The sequence below is a fragment of the Dendrobium catenatum genome, unplaced genomic scaffold (genome assembly GCF_001605985.2).
Source record: "Dendrobium catenatum unplaced genomic scaffold, ASM160598v2 fragScaff_scaffold_130, whole genome shotgun sequence".
NCBI lineage: Eukaryota > Viridiplantae > Streptophyta > Magnoliopsida > Asparagales > Orchidaceae > Dendrobium > Dendrobium catenatum.
Genome location: NW_021318592.1, coordinates 699,287 through 722,563, shown reverse-complemented (window position 1 = coordinate 722,563; position 23,277 = coordinate 699,287). Strand labels below are relative to the sequence as shown.

At 38.4% G+C, this 23,277-nt stretch overlaps 1 protein-coding gene across 4 annotated transcripts in view; it reads right to left on the bottom strand.

Annotated features, from left to right (window-relative positions):
* Window positions 1–7,734: 7,734 nt before the first annotated feature.
* LOC110102292 (mitochondrial carrier protein CoAc2) overlaps window positions 7,735–23,277 on the bottom strand; it is a 21,176-nt gene continuing 5,633 nt past the window's right edge. The window contains exons 2-7 of one of the 4 annotated variants that reach the window (XM_020830566.2): window positions 11,422–11,531; window positions 11,129–11,336; window positions 10,415–10,541; window positions 8,964–9,148; window positions 8,416–8,538; window positions 7,735–8,316 (exon numbers count right to left, since the gene is read on the bottom strand). In XM_020830566.2, coding sequence (XP_020686225.1) covers window positions 8,176–8,316; window positions 8,416–8,538; window positions 8,964–9,148; window positions 10,415–10,541; window positions 11,129–11,336; window positions 11,422–11,531 — 894 coding nt within the window. In that variant the 3' untranslated portion in view covers window positions 7,735–8,175. Of the gene's footprint in view, window positions 8,317–8,415; window positions 8,667–8,963; window positions 9,149–10,414; window positions 10,542–11,128; window positions 11,337–11,421; window positions 11,532–23,277 lie in introns of those variants that run through there. The other 3 variants (XM_020830567.2, XR_003702116.1, XM_028698739.1) reach the window with 3 other exon arrangements.

Sequence of the window (23,277 nt, the reverse complement as noted above, 5' to 3'; positions counted from 1 at the left end):
GTAATATGAATAATACTTGAATGTTATAAATAATTTTTATTAATTTGCTAAAATTTTTGTAAGTGAATTCAATTTGAGTATTTAATTAGAATTTGTCATGCTTAAATTTTAATAAAAAATGTTAAATATTATGTAAGTTTAATAAAAGTATAAGTATAAACACATATTTTTATATAATTTTAATTTAATTGATTACATATGTGTTAAAAAATTTTTCATTCTATTTTATTTATTAAAATAAGCTTAAATAAATTATTTAATTATTATTATTATTTAAATTTATACATTCATGCATACTTATTTTTAATAAATTTCTTTTATTTTAGGTGAATTCAAAAGTGTATATATATATATATAAGTTTCAATGCAAATTTCCAGAAGGTATATTGAGTTTTGATTAAGACATTACCTAGAGATTTCACCCTCATTTTATGAGGACTTATAATCCGAGTTCAGGTTTTCTATAGCCGCAAGCCCCTATAATTAATTATCCATCCCAATAACTAGAGAGAGCTTTAAATTAAGGCTAGTCGTTAAACATATACATAGTATCCGGCGTATAGGAGCAGCATAATTTTAATTTTTGAGAGTTAATATTTAAGATTGAAAATTTCGTCATCTTGCACTTAAAGTGGATGGCAGGGGAAGTGATGATGGACCCCATCAAGATTCCATGGTTTTGTCGTCCCAGCTTATCAAAGTCCCTAGTCTACTTAGTCAGAAGTGGTAGTCGACCCAACCTGACAGAAGGATCCTTATCAGCAGCCATAGGTTACTTCGTCCAAGGGTGCCTTATAGACCTAAGGTGAATATTTGTCCAAGGGGATAAATTTGAATCCACTTTAGATAACAAAGGGATTTGTGCCTTAGTCAAGCGATGACTAACATATTTCGAGTTTCCATGTCCACTAAAGGGTTCGTTGCTATTAATTCTTTACTTAATGATTTGAAGCCATTGAAGAACATAGATGCTCTGATCACGATCGTAATTTAATGATGTCATTTGGTGGCAAAACCACCCAGCAAGAGGACCCGACCTGGTCATAACCGTTTACCTGCAGTGCAATTAAATTTTATTTGCATGTGGATTCCGTGCTTTTATACAATGCATGAAGCGCGCATTTGTATAATGGCATAGCATGTTGTCGCTACGTGATGCATTTTGCATGTTGAATGCATGACATGCTTTGTATTTTCAACATGCACTGAATGGTGGACAATGTTGAATCCATGACATTTTTATTCTTTAACAATCATCTTATGGTTGTAAACAATTATATGGATGTATTTTATAGCAATTTCATTTTATTTAAATATGGATATATGTGTGTATAAGTAGTGATAGTTATTTTTTGGGTTATATAGACTTGTTTATTAATATTTCTTGGCAATTCTTTTTTGGGTTGTGTTCATTACATTGTGTGCTAGAAAACTTATGTCAAAAGAGAGTTTTACATCTTAATTGTGTATGTAACTCTCTCTCTCATATAAGAAGTATAAAAAACATCAAAAGTGAATGGAGGGCAATGAAAGTTGTGCAACGATGTACAAGCAATAGCAGTCAAGCGATGATGGCTAGATGATAGTAGACAATCAATGACGGTTGGGCGGTAGTGTCAAACTAAGATGGATAAATTACAAAGATCGGCCTATATATGATGTTCATATGATGTTACTTACTACTGGTGGTTATCGATAGTGTTGAGTATCAAACAAGTCTTCTAAGATCTCTTTCACATGAAGATTATGTGCCTATTTAAATTTTTATGGAATAAAATTTTGATAATTTAAAACAAAACCTAAAATACTCTATTGAATGACTTTTTCTTTTTATCATAGACTATTCTTTTAGTATTTAATTCGCTCAATCAAATAACAAAGTTGACTGATGTAAACCTTACACAAGGCTTTGCTTGGGACTATTTTCTTACAGCTTCTTAAAATAGTTTTTTACTACAAAAATTATATTAAAAAATTGCTTTAAAAAATAGTAATAAAGCCGTCCCAAATGAAGCCTATGACTAACGCTAATAAACATTAGCTGGTCCGTGAGATTAATTAATGGCAATATCTGATGCACGTACTGAGGTAAGAGTGCACGTATAGCAAGCTGCATGCACATGCAAAAGTCAGCCTCGTCTTCTTCTTCTTTTACGTGCCTTTCGATTAGATATTGATTTTGCTCGCTGTCCTTAATTAATTTGTAATTAGACAATAAAATGGCCTACTTAATTATCCCATAAGAACTGATTAGAAGTTGGAGAACAAATATATTAATGCTTCTATGCTATCTGTTTCAGGCTTACACGTAATACTAATGGCTACTAAGGACAAAGGTGGAGCGCCATATTGTGTGCTTTGTTGTCTATTTTTGCCCAAAATTAATGAGCTCATGAAAGTGTTAAAATATTCAATTCATTAAGAAACTTATTAGAGATTTCATTTGGGATGATTTTCTTACTACTTTATAAAGTTGAGATAGAGAACGTAATTTTTTAAAGATGTTGTAGAAAATAGTTTCGTGAGAAATTTTTTTAAAGCAGCGAAAAAAGTAGTGGTCAAACATAAATTATAGTTACAAAGCCATAAGAAAGCTGATCCAAATGAAGCATAAATCATTCTGACGTTAGTGACAGATTTTCCTTATGAGATGAAGATAATGACATCGAACACCTCTTGCAGAGATGCATCAGACGACTGATTTCCTTTCCATGTGATTGTAACAACGACAACGTCGACGATGACAACAAACTAATAATAGCAATGTGGCAAGGTAAGGACCAAGAATTTGGTTAGTCAACCCTAAAAAAATTAATATTTTGTTCAAAATTATTACACTTTCAACATCATAGTTGTATGTCATCATTTTGAAAGTTACATTATGCATCACATATATATGATAATAATGTGGCTGTAATTAGAAGATGAGATCATTTCATATGTAATATCCCCTTAGAGTTGACTATGTTTTAAAATATTTGAGAAAAAAAAACAAAATAATATCATAAAAAAATTCAAATGATGTAATATGGATGACATTGATTACCAACTTGAATCAAAACAAATAGTGCTATTAGATGTTTGCAGCTGATCAAATGCTTTGTTTCAAAGTTTAAAATTATGAGAAGCTCCATAAAAGCAAAATAGATCCTCATAAATATTTTTTTTTTGAAAAAATAGTATTTAATATTATAATAAAAAATTTCACTTATTACGTACATGTCATTTAAAAATTTAATTAATCTAAAAAATAGCACAATTCTCAACCTCTTCATCACAATCCCATTACCCGCGACAAGGGAGAGGTCATTGATGTTGAAATCAACATTAGGTGTGTCAAAATCTTACCCAATCTTAAACCCGACCTAAATTTGACCCAAAAAAATTCAGGTTCGGGTCTACCCGTTTGGCATACGAGTCAGGTTCGAGTTTAAGATTTTGATCCGTTTTTATAAACGGGTTGGGTTCGGGCTGACCCACCAACCCAAAACTTCAACCTATTTGCCATATGTTCGTTGGTTCGCGTAGGGTATCTTCGTCTCGCATGCGGCAGCGGGCAGCCAGTACTTGCAGCAGGCTGGCCCTAACACCCGCTGACCTACGGTCAAGCTAGACCAACCGGTCCTTCGTGCCTTCGCGAACCTCTCCCGTGGGCCGTGGCGTGCCTTCGCATGCCTCGCCCAAGTCGCACCACAAGGAGCCACGCTGGATAGGTTGGCCTCGGTCCTATCGCGCGTCCGCTTGACTCGCACCACCACCACGTGGTTGCCTTAGACCTCACACCTGCGGTCAAGCCAGACCTACCGCGCGTCCACTCAAGTTGCAGGGTCGCACCACGTGCTGACCTCGACAGTGAACATTCATGTTCACATTTTAAGAACAGGTCGCGGGTCGGGTCAACCCGGTAACCCGCAAGGGTCGGGTCCGGGTTGCAAAACCTGACCTTTTGTGAAAACGGGTAGAGTTCGAGTTAACCCGTTTATGACCGGGTCAAGTCAGATTCGATCCAAACCCGACCTGTTGACTCGAATAGACACCCCTAATCGACACCAAGATGGCGAGGAACAGAGAAGGCCAGGAGTTATAGACTGAGAAGGAGATGATGAGGGCCTTATAGAAGGCCGATGGAATCGAAGATTAGATGACATAAGAGGTGCATTACAGATCTAATCATATTTCTTCATCGCTGGAAGCTTCTTCCAGAAAAAAAAAAATGATAAAGCAAGTCTAGAAAAAATTTTTTATTATAAAAAATAATTAAATACATTAATCTCTAAGCTCAGTTAGAGAAATTATTGATTGGTTGATTGAAAAAAAAAAAAAAAAACTCAATTTAGGATTGATACATGTCCAAAAAAAATCACTTGATCTACATAAATTTCAGGACAATATTTGAATTGAAAACTTATGTAATTAAATTAAGAATCATCCAAGCTCTAACTTAGACAAACTTATGGTCGAATTGAATTTATTGTCGAGACCAACCAATTGACATTACAAGTGATCGATGGATCAACAAGGATTGTATGATGAAGTGTTTTGAATTCTAGTCAAGTCAAATTTACTAAAATACCACTGTTAAAAGTCTATAAATAGGACTTCATTCTTTACATGAAAGGAAAGTTCAAAAGCTAAGATAGCTAAGAAATTCTATTGCATTCTTCGATGATTACCGTCGACAACCACCATCAGCAATCGCCTCCACCATTGCTAGAATTCCAATATCCAATTATTGTAACTTGACTATTAATTGCAACCCTATTGTCCACTTGTGAACATCTAATTTATATAATCTCAATAGATAATCTATTGCCAAAAAATTTCTAGCACCTAATGATGTGTTAGTCCCATTTGGATTCATTATAACTCTTAATGATGAAACTATAAATCTATAAAATGTGTTAACAAACATGATTAAGCCATTAATTATTTAAAGTAAATTTATTCTTGATTAATGAACTTAAATATGATTTAATCAAATTGGCAAAAAGAAGCCCATATGATGACCTAGACGTGGTCTTCTAGAATGCTCCAAATAAGCTAATTACAAAAAAAAAAAGATAATCATATTATAAAAAAGAACAAGACTCCCATGTAATTACATCTTAAAAAAATTTATAATCAAGCCTTAATTAAATGATCATATTATCAAGCTATCATCCAACTTCTTCGGGAGCTTTAAATGATATTATTCAATATCTTAAATGAATCGAACAACAAGCTATTCAAATTATCTATTTATCAATAAATGATCCCGACCCGATTAATTTTCAATTCGGATTTAAATCAATTTTAGTATTTTATTTGGGTTGACTCGAAAACTTAGAATTGGATATTATCATTATGGTACACGTTAAGCAAGTTAGTTTTATCTTAAATGAATCGTATATGATCTATACCAAACTCGACCCGTCAAATTGAATTGACACCCCAATGTGAGGAGCAATTATTACGTCAGGTCACCTGACGCGTTCAGAGACCAATAAACACGTGCCACGTCACCTAAAACTCGGTATTGCTCGGTATACATTCGGATTTTCGATTTTTTTGTCCGGACGTAATAATAAGCCCAATGTCAGAGCTTTTCATCATCTCCTGATCTGCTAATGTGGGCAGAATACTTGTAAGGTGCGGACCAACCCCTCTTTTGAGGGTGGACAAAATGGAATTGTAAATTGCATGATTGTATATATGAAATAGAAAATGAATTTTTTTCTTAGAATTTGAATAGCTGTATTTATTGAAGGTGGACAAAATAGTTAAAATATTTATTTTTCTAAAAAAAAAAATTTTTCAGGGCTGAGCTCTTTCTAGTTTCACCCCTGATAAATTAAATATGGCAACCAAAAAAATGCCTCATTATTTATGAGAGACTCTCATTCAATTGATGAGGTTATTCCTACTGCAAGCAAGTATCTTCATTTCCTTCAGCCGGTCAAAATTGTTAAGAAGGGCCACTATGAGCTACATGGAGGAATTGTTTTATATTTATAAAAGAATTAATTTCAATTAGTTTAATAATTTAATCTAACGGTCCATAAACATTAGGTGATTTATTTATCTTCAATAAATTTTAATTAATTATCATAACACCATATCTTTCAATTTCAAACCCCTATGATTTAGGTTTCGTTTGGGATAGCTTTCATACAGCTTTCTAGATCAACTTTTTAGTATTAAAAAAATTTCTCTAAAAAATTGCTTTAAAAAAGCAGTCAATCACAAATGAAACCTTAGGCTTCATTTGTAATAGCTTCTTACAAATGAAACCATAGGCTTCATTTGTAATAGCTTTCTTGTTATTTTCTTAAGCAATTTTTTAGTATAAAATTTTCTAATTCAAAAAAATATTTGTACTAAAAAATTGCTTTGAAGACAAAAAGAAGCCTTAGGTTTTGTTTATGATGATTTTTTTAATGATTCTTAAAGCAAATCTTTAATAAAAAATTTAAAAAATTACTTTAAATGTATTAGAAAGCCATCCCAAAAGAAGCCTTAGTTACCCTTTTGTCTCTTCTAAAGCAAGAAAAATTTAAGAAAGTAAAAAAAATTATAAAAAAAGTAAAATTTAAGAAAGTAGACTAAGAATTATGTACAGCTTACTATACCATGAGAATTCTAACTATTAAATAGAGGTATTTCGACTGTATCGAGCAATTATTACGTCAGGTCGACCTGACCTGACGCATCGAAAAACCAATAATCACATGCCACGTCATATGATACTCGATATACGTCCTGATTTTCAATTTTTTGTCTGGACGTAATAATTAATCGTCTAAAGAACCAGCCTTTGCTTTTACTAATAAAAACAAATGTTCCCTGATTTAAATAAAAAAAAGTTTTGGTGCGATTTTTTTTTCTTTTTGTTTGCCTTAGTCATCTAATTTGAAGTGCCAACACAATCATAAGTTAATAAAGTAAAATATGATTATTTTTTTTATAAAATATTATTTGACAATATCAATGAATGAAATAGTTGATAATGACTTGTTTGTATTTTTCATATGATGCTGAGCTTTGCTAGGGTTAGGGTTTTTCGTTGTCCTCTCTTTTATCCTTTCTCGTGTAATGACGATTAGACGATAATATAATGCGACATCAATCGGGCTATGATAGTCTAACGATCGCAATCTGATAATGATAATTAGATGATGATGCATGAATTATGACGATCAAATCATAATACTTCGACAACAATGTTCGGTAAATGGCTGTTGCATGACAACAACCAAGCAATGGAAGTGATTAAAGATAGTTGTTGACTTCAAACATCTTGTAGAGATAAAATTCTTCAAATCTCCAAACTCAATCCAAATTCAAATCATGGTGTTTTTCATATGAAAAATGAAAGCCTATTCATAATATTTTGATAAATTCACTCAAATTTTCAGTCCATACTAACTCCTTTGATCATTAGCAGTTCAATTAGCATTTATCATGACCTCAAAATCTGATAATCTTGGACTAATTGAATTCTTCTGATCATACCACTTCATTTCACTACCAACTTGGAAGACCATTTGATCCTCTAATTGCTTAATTTGAGTTCATTTGAACTCGAACCAGATTATTTTTAATATCATTATATTTATCTTATCAAGACACTCAATTCAACTATCAATTTACTGAAATCAAAATTTGAAATAATTCAAAAAAAAAAAAATCTAATATTAAATATTACATTATGATTTGTGTTAATAAAGTGATATTTATTAAGACCTATCAACAATAACTAAAAGTAATCCTATTACTATGTCATCAACTACTTACACAATTCTACATATACAGTTCACCAAACTAATGACCAAGAATCAGTAAGACAGATCATCATAGCTATGACCCTTTTTCTTTTATTGTCGAAGATGCAAGATCTGCACCAAAAAAATCTAGAGCCCAAGAACTAACATGTTGAACTATGTACAAACTCGGTATGGTAGGAGAGATTATTCTGTGCGGAGAACGGACGCAGAATGCCGTCTGGAGACCAATCAGAATACGCCATGTCAGCGGTACCGAGCAGTACCAAGCCGCAGTACCGAGCACACGGTAACGTGGCGCATTCTGATTGGCCTCCGGACGGCGTTTGACGTCCGCACAGATTAATTAATCCTGGTATAAAAGTAATACAATAATCCTAATTCTTTAGAGTCAAAGAAAGAAAACAAAAACTTATCAAGATTGCCATGATGATGAAGCATGGCTCTTCCCTTCTTCTGTAATTGCCTTTATGGATATCTCTTCTCGGGCTGGAACTTTAAGCCATGACTTCATGGCATCATAAACTGTGAATCCAATGGCTACGGAGGGGACAACCTAGCAAGTTTTTCACAATAACAACGCAGAAGAGGTAATAATTATAGTCCTATTAAGAAGATAAGATGATATAAATTGCAAATTTAAGATTATAATCACCTTCAGAAAATTGATACTCAATCCAGAAAATAGTTGCCTCCATCCTTGGTTTTGAACAATCATTACAAGTGTTTCAAAGGTTCCTTTGGCAGTTCCTTCACTGGATGTTGAGAGTGAATGCACCTGAAGGTTATTTACTCATCTTACTAAAGCTTGCTCTTCATTTTCTCAAGCTTTACAACAACAAAAACATCAAGCCTTTATCTCATTACGTGGGGTCGGCTACATGAATCCTTTTCCTCCATTGTGTCCTATTCAAAGCCAAATTCTCATTTAAATCTAATAAAGAAAGGTCATTCCTAATATTTTCTAATCAAGTCTTTTTAAGTCTGCCTCTATCTTTCTTAACATAAGTCAAATCTAATGCTTCTACTCTCCTAACCGGGTCATCGAAAGGCCGCCGTTTTAAGTGACCAAACCATCTAAGGCAACTATCTCTAATCTTATCTTCTACTGAAGCTACTCCAACCTTTTCACGTAATTTCTCAAGCTTTACAGAACATATAATTTAAGAAAGGCAGAGGAAGGTAACTAGGTAAGGTACCTACCTGCATTTGTCTTCTGACAACATCTAGAGGATAAGTAATAGTTTGGCCAAACAAGCCAGCAACGGAGCCACAAGCAAGCTTAACAACAATGTGGTTCTTGCGCTCCTCGGGGACATGAGATTTCATCTCCTCGTAGAAATAGAACTTGAGGCCAGAATATGGGAAGATCCCGTATAAGGATGGACCTGTTAAATTTGGGGGAAAAGGATTAGGATAAAAATTTAGCAAGTTGACTTAATGATAAATTCAGCAATTTGTAGAATACTGCCGTTTTGTAGATTTTGTCCGGACAATCAAGAATTTTGTTTGGGGCAGTTTATAGTTTTATCCATTTGTTACTATGATTTTGTTTGTGATGATTTTTTTACTGATTTTTAAGAATTTTTTTAATACAAAAATTAAAATTTTTTATAAAAAATTACTTTAAGAAGCAGCAAGAAAGTCTTCCCAAACGAAGCCTAAAATCTATTTTCTCAACCACACTTTCTACTATATTTTTTCTCATAAACAGCTTTTCTAAGGCAAACTTTCAAAAAAAATGGTAAAAGAAGCTGTCAACCACATAGTCGTTCTCCTCTATATTGTTTCATTTTTTTCTTTCGTTCGAGGACTTCCATTGGCTTTTTAATCGCTGGATTTCGGTTAAAACTTGCTGCTAAAGGTTGTGGATGTTTGAGCAACTGGAAGTTTATTTTAACTATTCTGCTACTTTACTTTCCCGTTTCACTATTTCACTATTAAAGACTGTTGCCTAACTCCATTATTTGTGTCGTTGACGCTGAATGCCATCCGGAGACCATCTAGAATGCGCCACATCACCCCTTCGCTCGAAACCGTGGCTCGGTACTGCTCAATACCGCTCGGTACTGCTGATGTGACGCATTATGATTGATCTCCAAATAACGTTCTGCATCCGGCTTCCGCACAGAATAATTTCTCCTTTATGTTGGCCGATGATCAGGTTAAATTATCTATAAGAAGTTTTTTTTTTTTTCATCCCTGTGCCCTTCAAATATTCTGCAGGGATATCTTGTGTCTTCAAGAAGATTAATTTATGCAAGTGTCACCTAGTATCATGTTGGATCCTGTGCCATTCAAAAATATATAACCTGTGGTTACCTTCACTACCATTAGACGGAGCTTGTGATTACATTAGCGTTACCTCTATTCTTCTTATTCTTTCTTAACAATTTTGTAACTCCTGAAGTCCATTCCACTCTTTGTATTCATAACTGTAATTATGATGTACTGTTACATTTATTATTAATAGAACTTCCTCAATTTTCTGAAAAAAAAAAAAGAAGTAAAAAGCTGTCCCAAAACAGGTCATGCAGGTTTTTTTACGAAATTCATGCAGAACATGGCGGTGAAATTTGATTATTAAAAGGCCCGTATAAAATAAAAGAGGATTAGAAATCTAGATAAAAGAAATTGCAAGAAGAATAACTCACCAACACCTCGATAGAGACCTTTTATGCCATTTTTTCTGTATATCTTTGTCATACAATCACGAATTCCATGATAAACCTGACCACTAGAAATTAATCCTGTAAATTTCATCTTGGATGATTCAATAACCTGAAAAACAATTTCAGTGGGTATCTCAGAAAGAAAAGTGACATAAAAGAAGAATTGAGCAAAATTGGCTTGGGAGATCCTAATGTATTTGTTTGTCAAATGGCTCAATATCATAGATTTGAGTTTGATGCAGTAAGATTAATTTCTAAAATAATTCCTGACAATTTATGTGTGGCCAATTTAATCCCACAATATCGCATTTCTTCAATTTAATCCCTCAACTATACAAAATAGATCAACAATGATCACTCGTATAAGATATTTTATACAAAATTGATCCCAATTTAGTCTCTCGACTATACAAAATTGATTCAAATTTAGCGGTTGATGTACTTAGTTGCATAAATATAATACTTTGAAACTAAATTGACCCCATACAAATAGGGAAAAGCTATTTTGGAGTTTCCGAAACTTTAATTGATTCATCATGTAGTGCACTCATCTCAAAATAAAGCATACAGATCCAAAATTGACTAGATATGATGACCCATATCCTTTATAAGAAGAATTACAAAAAAAAGTCAGCCATCAACAAGAGAATATTGTACAACTAAAAGAAAGATCAAGAATTACTTTACAATGTTTACCTGATAAGCAAGTTTAGTGCGGACTAAATCAAGAGGATAAGTGCAGAGCACTGCAGTTCCACCAGCAATGGAACCTGAAACTAGGTCAAGCACAGGTCCCCTATTAATATCAGGAAAACCAAGAATGATCCAACGACGGTATTGTTCATAAGCCATATAATGCAATGCTGCATAAGGCACAATACGAGCAACACTAGCTCCATTTCCCCTGAAAGTACGAGAAAAGAAGATTATCAGCAATAAGAGTTTTTGGGCAAGCTTAATATAATAGAGAACTAAAAAATAAGTCAGACCGGTAAAATCCAAGAACTCCTTCAGTTCGAATAATCTTTTGGAAAGATCCAAACAAACCGATACCCTGAAAATCAGCTCTTCGAGTCTGCCAACCACAACAAAGAAAAAACTAAAAAGAAAATATTACAAAAAGATAAGAAACAGAGACATTTCAAACAAAAATCACACTCAATAATAGTAGTAAAACATAAAGCTTAATCTGAGCACTGGTTTCTGCAATTCTGCCCTTATAATTACAGCTTCCACATTAATCAGATCGCAAACCTGCTTTAATCATTGACTAATACGTGAATAAACTATTCATCATACTTTAAACGATGCTTATTTGCTAATCATAATAATTAGCCTTGTTTGGCTCAAAATAATTAGCCTTATTTGGCGTAATTACATTTTGATTGTTGAATAATGAGTATATTATCGATTTGTGGTTTGGACCTGCTTTCTTCACATTGCAATCTGGTCCATGACTTGTATAATCAAGTTTGGTTTCTGTCATTCCATGCTCATCATTTGGTCCATTTTCAAGATTTCAATAACTAGCCATTGTTAAGGGCAAACACCAGTGTGACTTCAAGAGAAATATTCCATTTTTTACTAAAAAGTACATTTGGTCCTTGTTCACCTCATTTTTAGCTTAGGTCATTGAAATCTCAAATCCTGAAACCAACTTCAAGCCAACACTATATCATTATAGTGTTACATGTCTTCATCAAGCAGTAGGAACCCAGCCCTTAGTTTCCTATCTTGGTCTGTTAATCATATACTCAAGCCTATTCAATCATATATCCAAATCCTCATGCTTAGTCTAGATTAGTCTAGGATCATGCCTGAGCCTGTCTAGATAACCCAAGACCTTAGGCCCAATCCTAGTTGACTATGTTTGACCATAGGATAACGACATGCCTAAGACACCATGCCTTGAGCTGGGCGACGTCTAAGTGATCTAGACCTAGCCATTGAATCTTAAGCTTCCTAAAGTATATCTAAATATTTCTAAACCATTCTGAACCCTGCAACAAACTTTCATTGACACAAGAACCAAACTAAAACCCTGATCCACATCCTACCTACCTAGTAGACTGCTTCTTGCATGAGATTGGCATGTTGACTTCATACCCTACTTGAACTCTTACCCTAGGAGCTTCATACATTGAACTCATCAACCCTAGTTCCCCAAGCTAGGGGTTGACCCAATCAACCTACTTGGGCTAGGTCAAACTAGCTCAATAGATCAAACCCTTGCATTGACCGCCTATAGCCTTCTTCAATCCACTTAATCTCATTCAATCAAACTTATGAAAGCTCCTAAAGTTTCATACTAATTTGGTCAACATTCTTGAGCTAAAGGTTGATTGGTCAATTTAACCCGGAACTAGTCAAATCAGCCTAGCCTTGATAAAACTCCTGCCTATAATAAATTAGCTTGCCCCCATTTCTCAAGATTAGTCCACTTGACCTCCTAAATACACCTAAGTCATGGCCTAACTCATGGTGAATTGACCAAGTGAGCTCACATAAAATGGTCAACCCAAGTCAACCTTAGTGTCATGCTTGTAAACACTAAATCCATTGAAACTAAACTTTTAGACTTGATCCAAACTTTTAAAGCCTCCCTAGGGTCTATCCTAGGTGACTTGACCAACTTTGACCAATCAAACACCTAAATGGCCAAAGAATACTCAGTTGGTCAAACCTACATAAACACTCAAATTCTCTTCACACCAATTGTTAGAGTTCAATCCAATGGGTCTCTAGAATGCTCCTATACTCCCCTGAACCCAACCCATGGCTTGGCTTGGCGTAGACCTGACCCACCCATGTCATTTTTAGCCTTGTCGGCCACTCCCCAGCATCAGTCCCTGCTCCCTAAGCATCTACAACATGTGTAGACACCTCATGGAGTTCCCCTGATCGATCCTAGCCATCCACAACAAGCTCGAGAGTTGGAATAGGGCAAAAGAACTAAAACATTCATTTAGAGATAATTCCCCATCCAAAAGCTCTCATTTCATTTGAGTCTCCCATAGCTCCCTCTGCATTTCCCTAGTGAAACCCTGCCATTTGGAGGCTACCGGCAACCTATGATGCACCGACACTTCTCCTCAAAGAGGCGTGCAGTGTTCGACACCGTGTCCAACACGACACTCATCCGACACTCCTCCGACACGTGTCGGACACGTCGAAAATGTGTCCAATTAAAAAAAATATTAAAAATAAATTGGACATGCGTGTCCGACATGCATATCTTAAATATTTTATATATTTTTTAAAATATTTATATTTGGCGAGATTTAAACTAAATTTCTTATTTCATATCCACAACACCAAATCAACGTCTGCATTTAAATATATATATATATATATGTATTGCCGTGTCCGCGCCGTACCCCTGCCCTATATTTTCAAAAAAAGCCGTGTCCGTGTCGCCGTGTCTGTGTCCGTGCATCATAGCCGGCAACTAGAACCAAAAGACTCCAACTTCTTCATCCCAGCAACTTATACTCCGCACTTGGTGCTCCTCCAACAATGACTTCTTCAGCAAAGTGCTGCCTAGGAGCCAAGGAACAGAACCCAATTGAAAGCTAGCCCTAAAATCCTCTATATACAGGTAAAACCCAACCCTAGCCTGAACTCTAGGTCTTAGATTAGTTCACTCACCCCATTGTATGAAGCTTCCAAACTTCATACAATGGGAGATTAGGCATACAAAAGACTTTGTGAGAGATTACAAGCAGTCAAATCCATTGTGTAAAGACTAAAGAGTTTAAAGCAAAATTAAATTCCCAAGATCATGAAATGTATTCGTGCGATTTCAAGCACTCAATCCCAAGATACTTAGGGCAATCAGAAACAAATAATTCAATCCTTTTTCTTAATAGTGGTCTTAGGTCATTGTATTAATCGGCTGGCATTTAATAAATAAACAAATATGGAATATATATCAGAAAATCTGTCATACACCATCACAATCATTTTCCTTAATCACAATTACTTGCACTCGCTTTATAATCCTCATTCATTCTAATTAATGTTGCATGTGGTATTGATCAGGAGTTCTGTATTCAAGCAAAATGCATACCGTGAACTTGATAGGCCGGTTCACCCTGAACTGGCCCAGCTGGCCCTACAGGAGGCGGAAACAGTCTGCCTCCCCTATTCTTGTCCGCCCAAAAGGGTGGGCCCCACTTGTCTACTTGGATTCAATTTGAAAAGGAGGGGGCAGCTAGGGCTTGGGAGGGAAATTAAATTAGGAAAGCTTTTGTATTAAAGAGCATGAGAGGATTAGGGAGGATTATGCTTTGATTGATTGGAATTAGGGTTTCTTGACGACTTGGGCTCTAGACTCTCTTGTCTAGAGATTTGGGAGAGACGATCCTCCTCAAGAATTGAGGATCAATTGTATCTTGCTTTGAGTTTTGCTTTAAGTTTTGCTTTGCTTTAGGGTTGACGGGAAAAAGAGTGGAAGGGAAAATTACGAATTCTGAAATTCATAGGGAGGAAGATAAGGTGGAAATCATGGAAGGAGAAAGAAGAAGACCCCATCTAGAGCCTGTCTAAAGGGAAGAAAGAGGAGGTGGATCCATGGAACAACATGAGGGATCCTATGGCCACCGAGGTGCTGATTTTGAAGAAAGAAGGGGGAATTCGAAGAGGGTTTGGGCTATGGCAGAGCAAGGGAAGACCGGGAGATGTGGGGAGGGCCTAGCGCTTGGGAGAGGGGAAGCTATGGAAGAATAAGGGGGTATTGTGGCGATCAGAAGGTTAGGAAGTTGAAGATGCACATATTTGAAGGAGAAAATGAGTATGTGTGGATTTATAAGGTGGAGCGATACTTCGCCGTCAATGGGCTGATGGAGGAGGAGAATCTGACAGCGACTAGCTTGTGCTTGGAAGGAAAGGCTCTGTCTTGGTATCAGTGGAGGTACCAGAAGAGCCTATCAGGAACTGGAGGGAATTCAAGGATTGCATAATAGAACGTTTCCAAACCGACCGGGGAGGAGATTTCTATAAGCAGTTCTTTGCTCTGACGCAGGAGGAATCAGTGGCAGACTACCGGGAGCGATTTGAGCACCTAGCCAGTAGGGTGGAGCAATTATCAGATACGGTATTGGAGGAAATTTTCATGAAGGGATTGAAGGCGGAGATCCGAGCAGCAGTGAAGGTTCTGATGCCCGGGACTTGGGGGAGGCCATGAAGCTAGTTAAAAAAAAAGAAATATGGAGAGGGGAGCTATGAGTAGCAGCACAGGGGGCACTTACAGGATGATGACCACCCATCTAGAACCTAAAGATCCTGCAACAGGAGGGAGTTGGGAGGCCACTAAGGAGAAGACAACAAGAGGAGGGAGTGGGGGAAATTTCATGCGCCTGACATAAAAAGAGATGCACGAGAAGAGGGCTAAGGGGTTGTGCTTCAGGTGCAATGAAAAGTATATGCCAGGGCATCGGTGCAATGACCGAACGCTTCAGGTTCTCACTGTCTGTGATGATGAGTAAACTGAGGAATGAGATGAGGAGGAGATAGAGGATGAGATGGAGGAGAAGCTACATTTGAATCTGACCGAGGTTTCCCTGAACTCAGTGGTAGAATTCACTACGAATCATACCATGAAGGTGAAGGGGGAGATGATAGAGTACTGGGAGGTGGTGTTGCTGATTGATAGCTAAGCTACTCACAATTTCATTTCCACTCAGGTCGTCGACCAAATGGGAGTGAGATTGGTGGATATCGGTTGTTGCGGGGAGATGATGGGTACAAGGAAGGTGGAGAAAGGCCAGAGGATTTGCAAAGGAGTGCAACTGACTATCCAGGAGATTCAGGTGAGGAAAAATTTTCTTCCACTGGAGCTTGGGAGTACAGATGTCATCTTGGGGATGAAATGACTACAGACTTTGGGAGACATCAAAGTGAATTGGGAAGCATTCACGATGGAGTTGATGGTAGATGGAAGGAATGTGGTGATTAGGGGAGATGCAAGGCTATTAAAATCGATGGTTTCTCTTAAAACTATGGTAAGTGATATACAGTTGGCAGGTAGAGGATATTTGGTGGAGCTGAACAGTTTAGAGGGAGCGAGATTGGAAGAGGGGTGGGACATACCCCTCTCCATATAGCCGTTGATTCAACAGTTCCAAGAGGTGTTTCAGCCACCTCAAGGATTACCTCCGTAGAGGGAGCAAGAGCGCGCTATCATTTTGAGGGTGTGTCACCCATTAGCATACGACCTTATCGCTACCCTCAATGTCAGAAAGATAAAATTAAAAAATTGATTAGAGAGATGCTGGAGGAAAGAATTATCAGACCCAGCGTCAGTCCCTTCTCTAGTCTGATTCTATTGGTGAAGGAGAAGAATGTCAACTGGCGATTTTGTGTGAACTACAGAGCGCTCAACAAGGAAATTGTATTTGACAAGTTTTCTATACTCGTTATTGACGAGCTGTTAGATGAATTAAGTGGAACAGTGATCTTCAGCAAGATGGACTTGAAATCAGGATATCAACAGAACCGAATGAAGGAGAAAGATGTACCCAAAACGGCCTTTAGAACTCATGAGGGACACTATGAGTTCGTGGTGATGCCTTTTGGCCTCACCAATGCTCCAGCCACTTTCCAAGCACTAATGAAAAAGGTTTTCAAACCTTATCTCAAACGATTTATATTGGTATTCTTTGATGACATCCTACTCTACAACAGGATAGAAGAGGAGCACTGGGAGCATTTAAAAAGGGTGTTAGAGGTGCTGCATGAGCACCAGCTGAGGGCCAACTTGAAGAAGTGCTGCTTTGCACAAGTCAGTGTAGAGTACTTGTGCCATGTTGTATCAAAAGAAGGGGTGGCAGCATATAAGTCTAAAATTGAGGCAATGCTAAAGTGGCCAATGCCTAAAAATTTGAAGGAGCTGAGGGAATTTCTAAAAATGACATGTTACTATAGAAGGATTGTAAAGGGATATAGCACCATATCATGGCCACTCATTGTTTTGGCCATTTAGAAGTGTCGACCATACCTAATTGGGAGGCATTTCATTATCAGGACAGATCAACGGAGCTTGAAATACATGCTGGAACAGTAGATGGTGACAGAGGAGCATTAGAGGTGGTTGTCCAAGTTGATGGAGTACAATCGCCTCTCTTAAAATTGCGCAATTGCGCAACAGAGGCGCGCCTCAGCTTCCATGAGGCGTACGCCTCACCACTGCCTCCTATTGCGTATGCCTTGAGGCGTTTTTTTCAGGAATTGCGCAGAGGCGCGCCTCAAGGCGCGAGGCGCGCCTCTTATTGCGCAATTTTAAACCATGAGTACAATTTTGAGATTCAGTATAGACCAGGAGTGGAGAACAAGGCGGAAGATGCCTTGTCCAGATGTATGGGGGAGCTGCCAACAGTGGCACTATCTGTTCCTTTGATGCTTAATTGAGAGGCCATCAGAGAAGAAAGTGCTATGGATGAGGGTTTGGGGAAGATCATGATAGATTTACTGAATGGAGAGGGTGACCTCCCAGGGTACTCATTAGAGGGGGATAAATTGCTATATCAGGGGAGGTTTGTGATGCCCCGGACCTCGATCCACATCCCAAACTTACTCCAAGAGTTTCATGGAAGCGTTGTTGGGGGCCATTCAGGCGTGCAGAAGACATCAGAGGCTAGCTTCAGAACTGTACTAGAAGGGGATGCATAAAGATATAGAGGAGATGGTAGCCAGATGTGAGATATATCAAAGGAACAAATACTTGGCTATGTCACCAGGAGGTTTACTACAGCCGTTGGCTATACCGAGACAAGTATGGGAGGAGATATTCACGGATTTCATAGATGGGCTGCCCCGTTTAGAAGGTTTCACGGTGATTGTAGTGGTGGTGGATAGGTTGAGCAAATATGCACATTTCATTCTCCTCCAACACACCTACACAGTAGTGACAGTGGCTTCAGCTTTCATCAGAGAGGTGGCTAGATTACATGGAATACTAGAAGCGATAGTATCAGATAGAGATAAGGTGTTCCTCAGCCATTTTTTGAGAGTTGTTCAAGCTACACGGGATAAATCTGAAGAAGATTGCAACTTACCACCCATAGACGAATGGCCAAACGAAAGTAATCAACAGGAGCTTGGAGACTTACCTGAGATGCTTCGTGTCGGAGACACCCAAGCTATGGGCTAAGTGGCTATCATGGGCTGAGTATTGGTACAACAATTCTTTTCATTTTGCTTCTTAGATGACCCCATTCAAGGTGTTGTACGGAAGGGATTCTCCCCACTTGGTGCACTTTGGGAGTAGCAGTACTCCAGTTTCTTCAGTAAAGTACTTGGAGGAGAAGGATAGAGTGCTAGAAGATTTGAAGAGATATCTGCTGAGAGCTCAATAGATTATGAAGAAACAAGCTGATGGACATAAGAAGGACATCCAGTTTGAAGTGGGGAAGATGGTGTTCTTGAAGCTCCGATCGTACAGACAGAAGACAGTCGCCAACAAGAGGAATGAGAATCTTGCTCCAAGGTACTTTGGGCCTTATAAAGTGTTGGAGAAGATTAGAGCAATAGCATATCGGTTGAAACAACAACCAACGACAACTATACATCCGATTTTTCATGTATCGCAAATGAGAAAGGCCATTGATGACTATACAGCCAACCCCGAGTTACCGGCGACATTTACTAATAATTTAGATGTGATTCTATAACCCTTAGAGCTGATGGGGGTTCGCCAGAAAGAAGATGAAACTAAGGAATTGTTGATCAAATGGAAGAACCTTCCTGATTATGAGGCCACATGGGAGCCATACGAGAGGGTAAAACATCAATTTCTTGATTTTCACCTTGAAGATAAGGTGATTCTTGGGGAGGGCAGTATTGATAGGCCGGTTCACCCTGAATCGGCCCAACCGGCCCAAGGGCCGACTCAGCTTTTCTACAGGAGGCAGAAACAGCCTGCCTCCCCTGTCCTTGTCCGCCCAAAAGGGTGGGCCCCACTTGTCTACTTGGATTCAAGCTTGGAAGGGAAATTAAATTAGGAAATTTTTTGTATTAAAAAGCATGAGGGGATTAGGGGGATTATGTTTTGATTGATTGGAATTAGGATTTCTTGGCGACTTGGGCTTTAGACTCTCTTGTCTAGAGATTTGGGAGAGACGATCCTCCTCTCGAATTGAGGATCAATTGAATTTTGCTTTGAGTTTTGCTTTGCTTTGCTTTGTTTCCACTATCACATTCTATTTTTTCTAGATTGATTTGTCCAGTTTTTCTTGTTTTTCTAGTTGTTTTGAACCAATAATTGCTAGGGTTGCTTGCGAACTCAAATAAATCCGATAGGATTACTTGCGAACTCAAGTATTTTCTATCAGAACTGTATTTGGTCATATAGTGCAAGACTATATTAGATGTAGGCTAACCTACATCACATGGCAGCTTGTACACACACTATAGTACCTCCTCTTCCTTCCAATGTTCTAGCTTCTTTTCTTTCCTCGACTATTAAAGGCATGAAGCAAGTCTAATGGCCGCTTCCAATAAAATTTGACAAAGCATTTTCTCATGTCTTTTCATACTAATTACAATAATTATAAGGTTCAAGCATTGGCATAAGAACTTTTGATGGACACAAAAAATTGTCCTAATCTCCCAAGGCCACATTGATATCAAAGAAAGTCAAAATCGTTATCAGAAAATTTTTTATTACACTCTGAAAATGAAGTTAGGGAAGAGATGACAGCATTTGGGTGGAGAGAAAAGAGGGGAAAAAAGGATATATATCCTCATCTTTTAACTAAAAATTTTAAGAAAGAAACAAAAAATTATGCATCCCATTCCTGATTGAGAGTTAATCGAAAGAAAAGGGAAGAAGAAAGGAATAGAAATGTTATCATTAATTTAATACTATAATCCCATAGCAAGAAAGATAGCCCAAAATTAACAAGTATTAAACTTTTATTCTGTTAGACCGGTCCACGCGGGACCGGTCCAGCCACAACGAGGTGGAAGTTCCACCTCCCGTTTCCGCACACACGCCCGCTGTTTCAACCACACGCCCGAATAGGAAGGTTTTTGAATGGATTTTAGGAGGGAAATTGAATGTAGAGATTGTTTAGGGAATTCCTTTTGATTTGTATGCATTAAATAGTTGATTTTCCTAGGGGTTGAATATTTTGAATTTGGCTGAAATATGAGATCTCTTAGATTTAGGTTTTCTTTGGGCTCTAGCGCCGTCTAGAGATTTGGGAGAGATCGATCCTCCTCTCGAATTGAGGATCAATTGTATCTTGCTATTTTATTCATCGACTAGTGAAATACAAGCTTTTCTTTGAGTTTTCTCTCAGATTTCCTTGTGGTTTTGCTGTTTTTTCTGCTGTGGACAGCAGATTTACTGCTGTTTGCTCTTCGTTTGGTGTTAGCTAGGATTGCTTGAGAACTCAAGTTTACCCTTAAGGATACTTGCGAACTCAAGTATTTCCTATTAAATTGGTATCAGAGCCTCTTTTTTGGGACCGTTGGGGGCTGATTTCCTGAAGATTTCAACGGATTTTCTTGTTCCGGAAGAAGATCTTCGTGAATCTTGAGAAGAACGATGGCCGGAAAGAAGGTTGACGTCTTGGAAGGCGAAGTCGGCCAATTGAAAGCCGATTTGGAGGAAAGATTATTCAACCTTCAAAATCAAATCACCTCCAACAATGAAAGGTTGGAGGGGAAGTTCACCGCAATGGAGGAAATGTTGAAGAAACTACTTGAGATGAAAACCAATCCGGCGACATCGGAAGTAAGAGAGATCGCCGACGGCCATGGCATGGGAGGAAATCCGAACCCCCCGCAGGGGGGAGAAATTTGGAGGTGGAGATCCTAGAGGAAGAGAACGACATGCCTCCTCTAGAGCCTCTTTCGAGGGAAGAGATGAGTATGGGATATGACAGAAGGGAGGGTGATTTTGGTGGAAGAAGAGAGGGATCTCATCGCCGAGGTGCTGAATTCGAAAGAATTCAGCGTCGAGGGGGGATTTTGAAAGAAGAAGGGAGGAACGTCATCGTCGAGGTGCTGAATTTGAAGGTATTCAACGTCGAGGTGATGATGTTGAAGGGAGGAGAGGTGAGTATGAAGAGGGGTTAGAGTATATTCGTCGGAGGGACAATAAGGACAATTGGGGAACGCTTCCTCTGAGGGGAATGGGGGGAGATCCAAGGTGAGGAAATTAAAGATGCTGTTTTCAGGGGGGTGTGGGAGATGGACTGTGGATCTACAAAGTGGAGGTTACTTCATGTCACAGGGGTTGACAGAGGATGAAAATTGACAGCGGCAGGTCTGTGTCTGGAAGGGAAAGCTTTGCATGTATAAGTGGCGTGACAGGAGGGAGCCCATCCGGAGCTGGAGAGAGTTCAAGGATTGCTTATTAAAGCGTTTCCGAACCGACGGGGGAGGAGACTTCTATGGACAATTCTTTGCCTTGACTCAAGAAGGGGCTGTGGCAAATTATCGGATCGGTTTGAGTACTTGCTAGCAGATTGGATCACATTTCAGAGTCAGCCTTAGAAGGGACTTATGAAGGGACTGAAACCAGAGATCGAACACGCAGTCAGGGTACTGAGCCGAGGAACTGGAAGGCTACGGAGCTGGCACAGTTGGTAGAAGATCAGAATAAAGCAGAAAGAGGGGCTCGAGGAAACTGTTCATGGGCTTTTACAGGGACGACCATTTCTAGCACCAAGGGGCTGCATCAGGCAACAGTAATGAGACCACAGGAGAAAGCCAGTAGGAGGAGGGAGTGGAAAAATTTGAAGAGGCTGACAGAGAGGAGATGCAGGATAAGAGGACTAAGGGTGTGCTTCAAATGTGATGTGAAGTACATGTCAGCGGATAGGTGCAAGGCCAAACTCTTCAGGTTCTCCTTGTCTGTGAGAGCGGAAGACGAGGAGGGAGGTGGGAGCAGATCTAGAGAGGAGGAGGAGAAGTTGCACCTAGATGTGGCAGAAGTCTTCTGAACTCTGTAGTGGGATTCACTCCGAGTCATACTATAAAAGTGAAAGGAGAGATAGCTGGCTGTGAGGTGGTGTGCTAATTGATAATGGGGCTACCCACAATTTGCATTTCCACTCAGGTCGTCAACCAACTTGGAGTAAAATTGGTGAACACCGTTGTTATGGGTGATGATGGGGTACAGGGAAGGTGGAAGAAAGGCCAGGGAATCTATAAAGGAGTGATGTTGACCATACAGTGGATTCAAGTAAGAGAGGACTTTCTCCACTAGAGTTAGGAAGCACTGATGTCATCCTGGGGATGAGTGGTTGCAAACTTGGGGGAAAACCAAGGACAATTGGGAGCACTCACAATGGAATTAATGTGGATGGGAGAAAGGTGGTTATAAGGGGAGATGTAGAGCTATAAAAATCATGACATCACTTAAGACCATGGTCAGGATATGCAAGAGGTGGGGAAGACTATCTGGTGGACTACACAAGCCGAATGTGTCAAGAGGAAGGAGGAGGGGATGTTTCTCTTTCCGTGCAGCCCTTGGTTCCGCAATACAGTAAGGATTTCAGTCACCTCAAGGATGGCCACTCCACCGAAACAAGCATATCTCCACCTTGAGGACAAGGTGGATTTTTGGATGGGAGTATTGTTAGACGGTCCAATGGACCGGTCAGCTGTCCATGTGGGTCGGCACAGCAAACGAGCGGAAGTTCCGCTCCCGTTTCCGCACGCACGCGCTGTTTCAACCGCACGCCCGAATATGGAAGATTTTTGAATGGATTTTAGGGAGAGAATTTGAATTAGGATTGTTTAGGGAATTCTTTTCGATTTTATGCATTAAATAGTTGATTTCCTAGGTTTGAGTATCTGAATTTGGCTGAATTGAGATCTCTAGATTTAGGTGT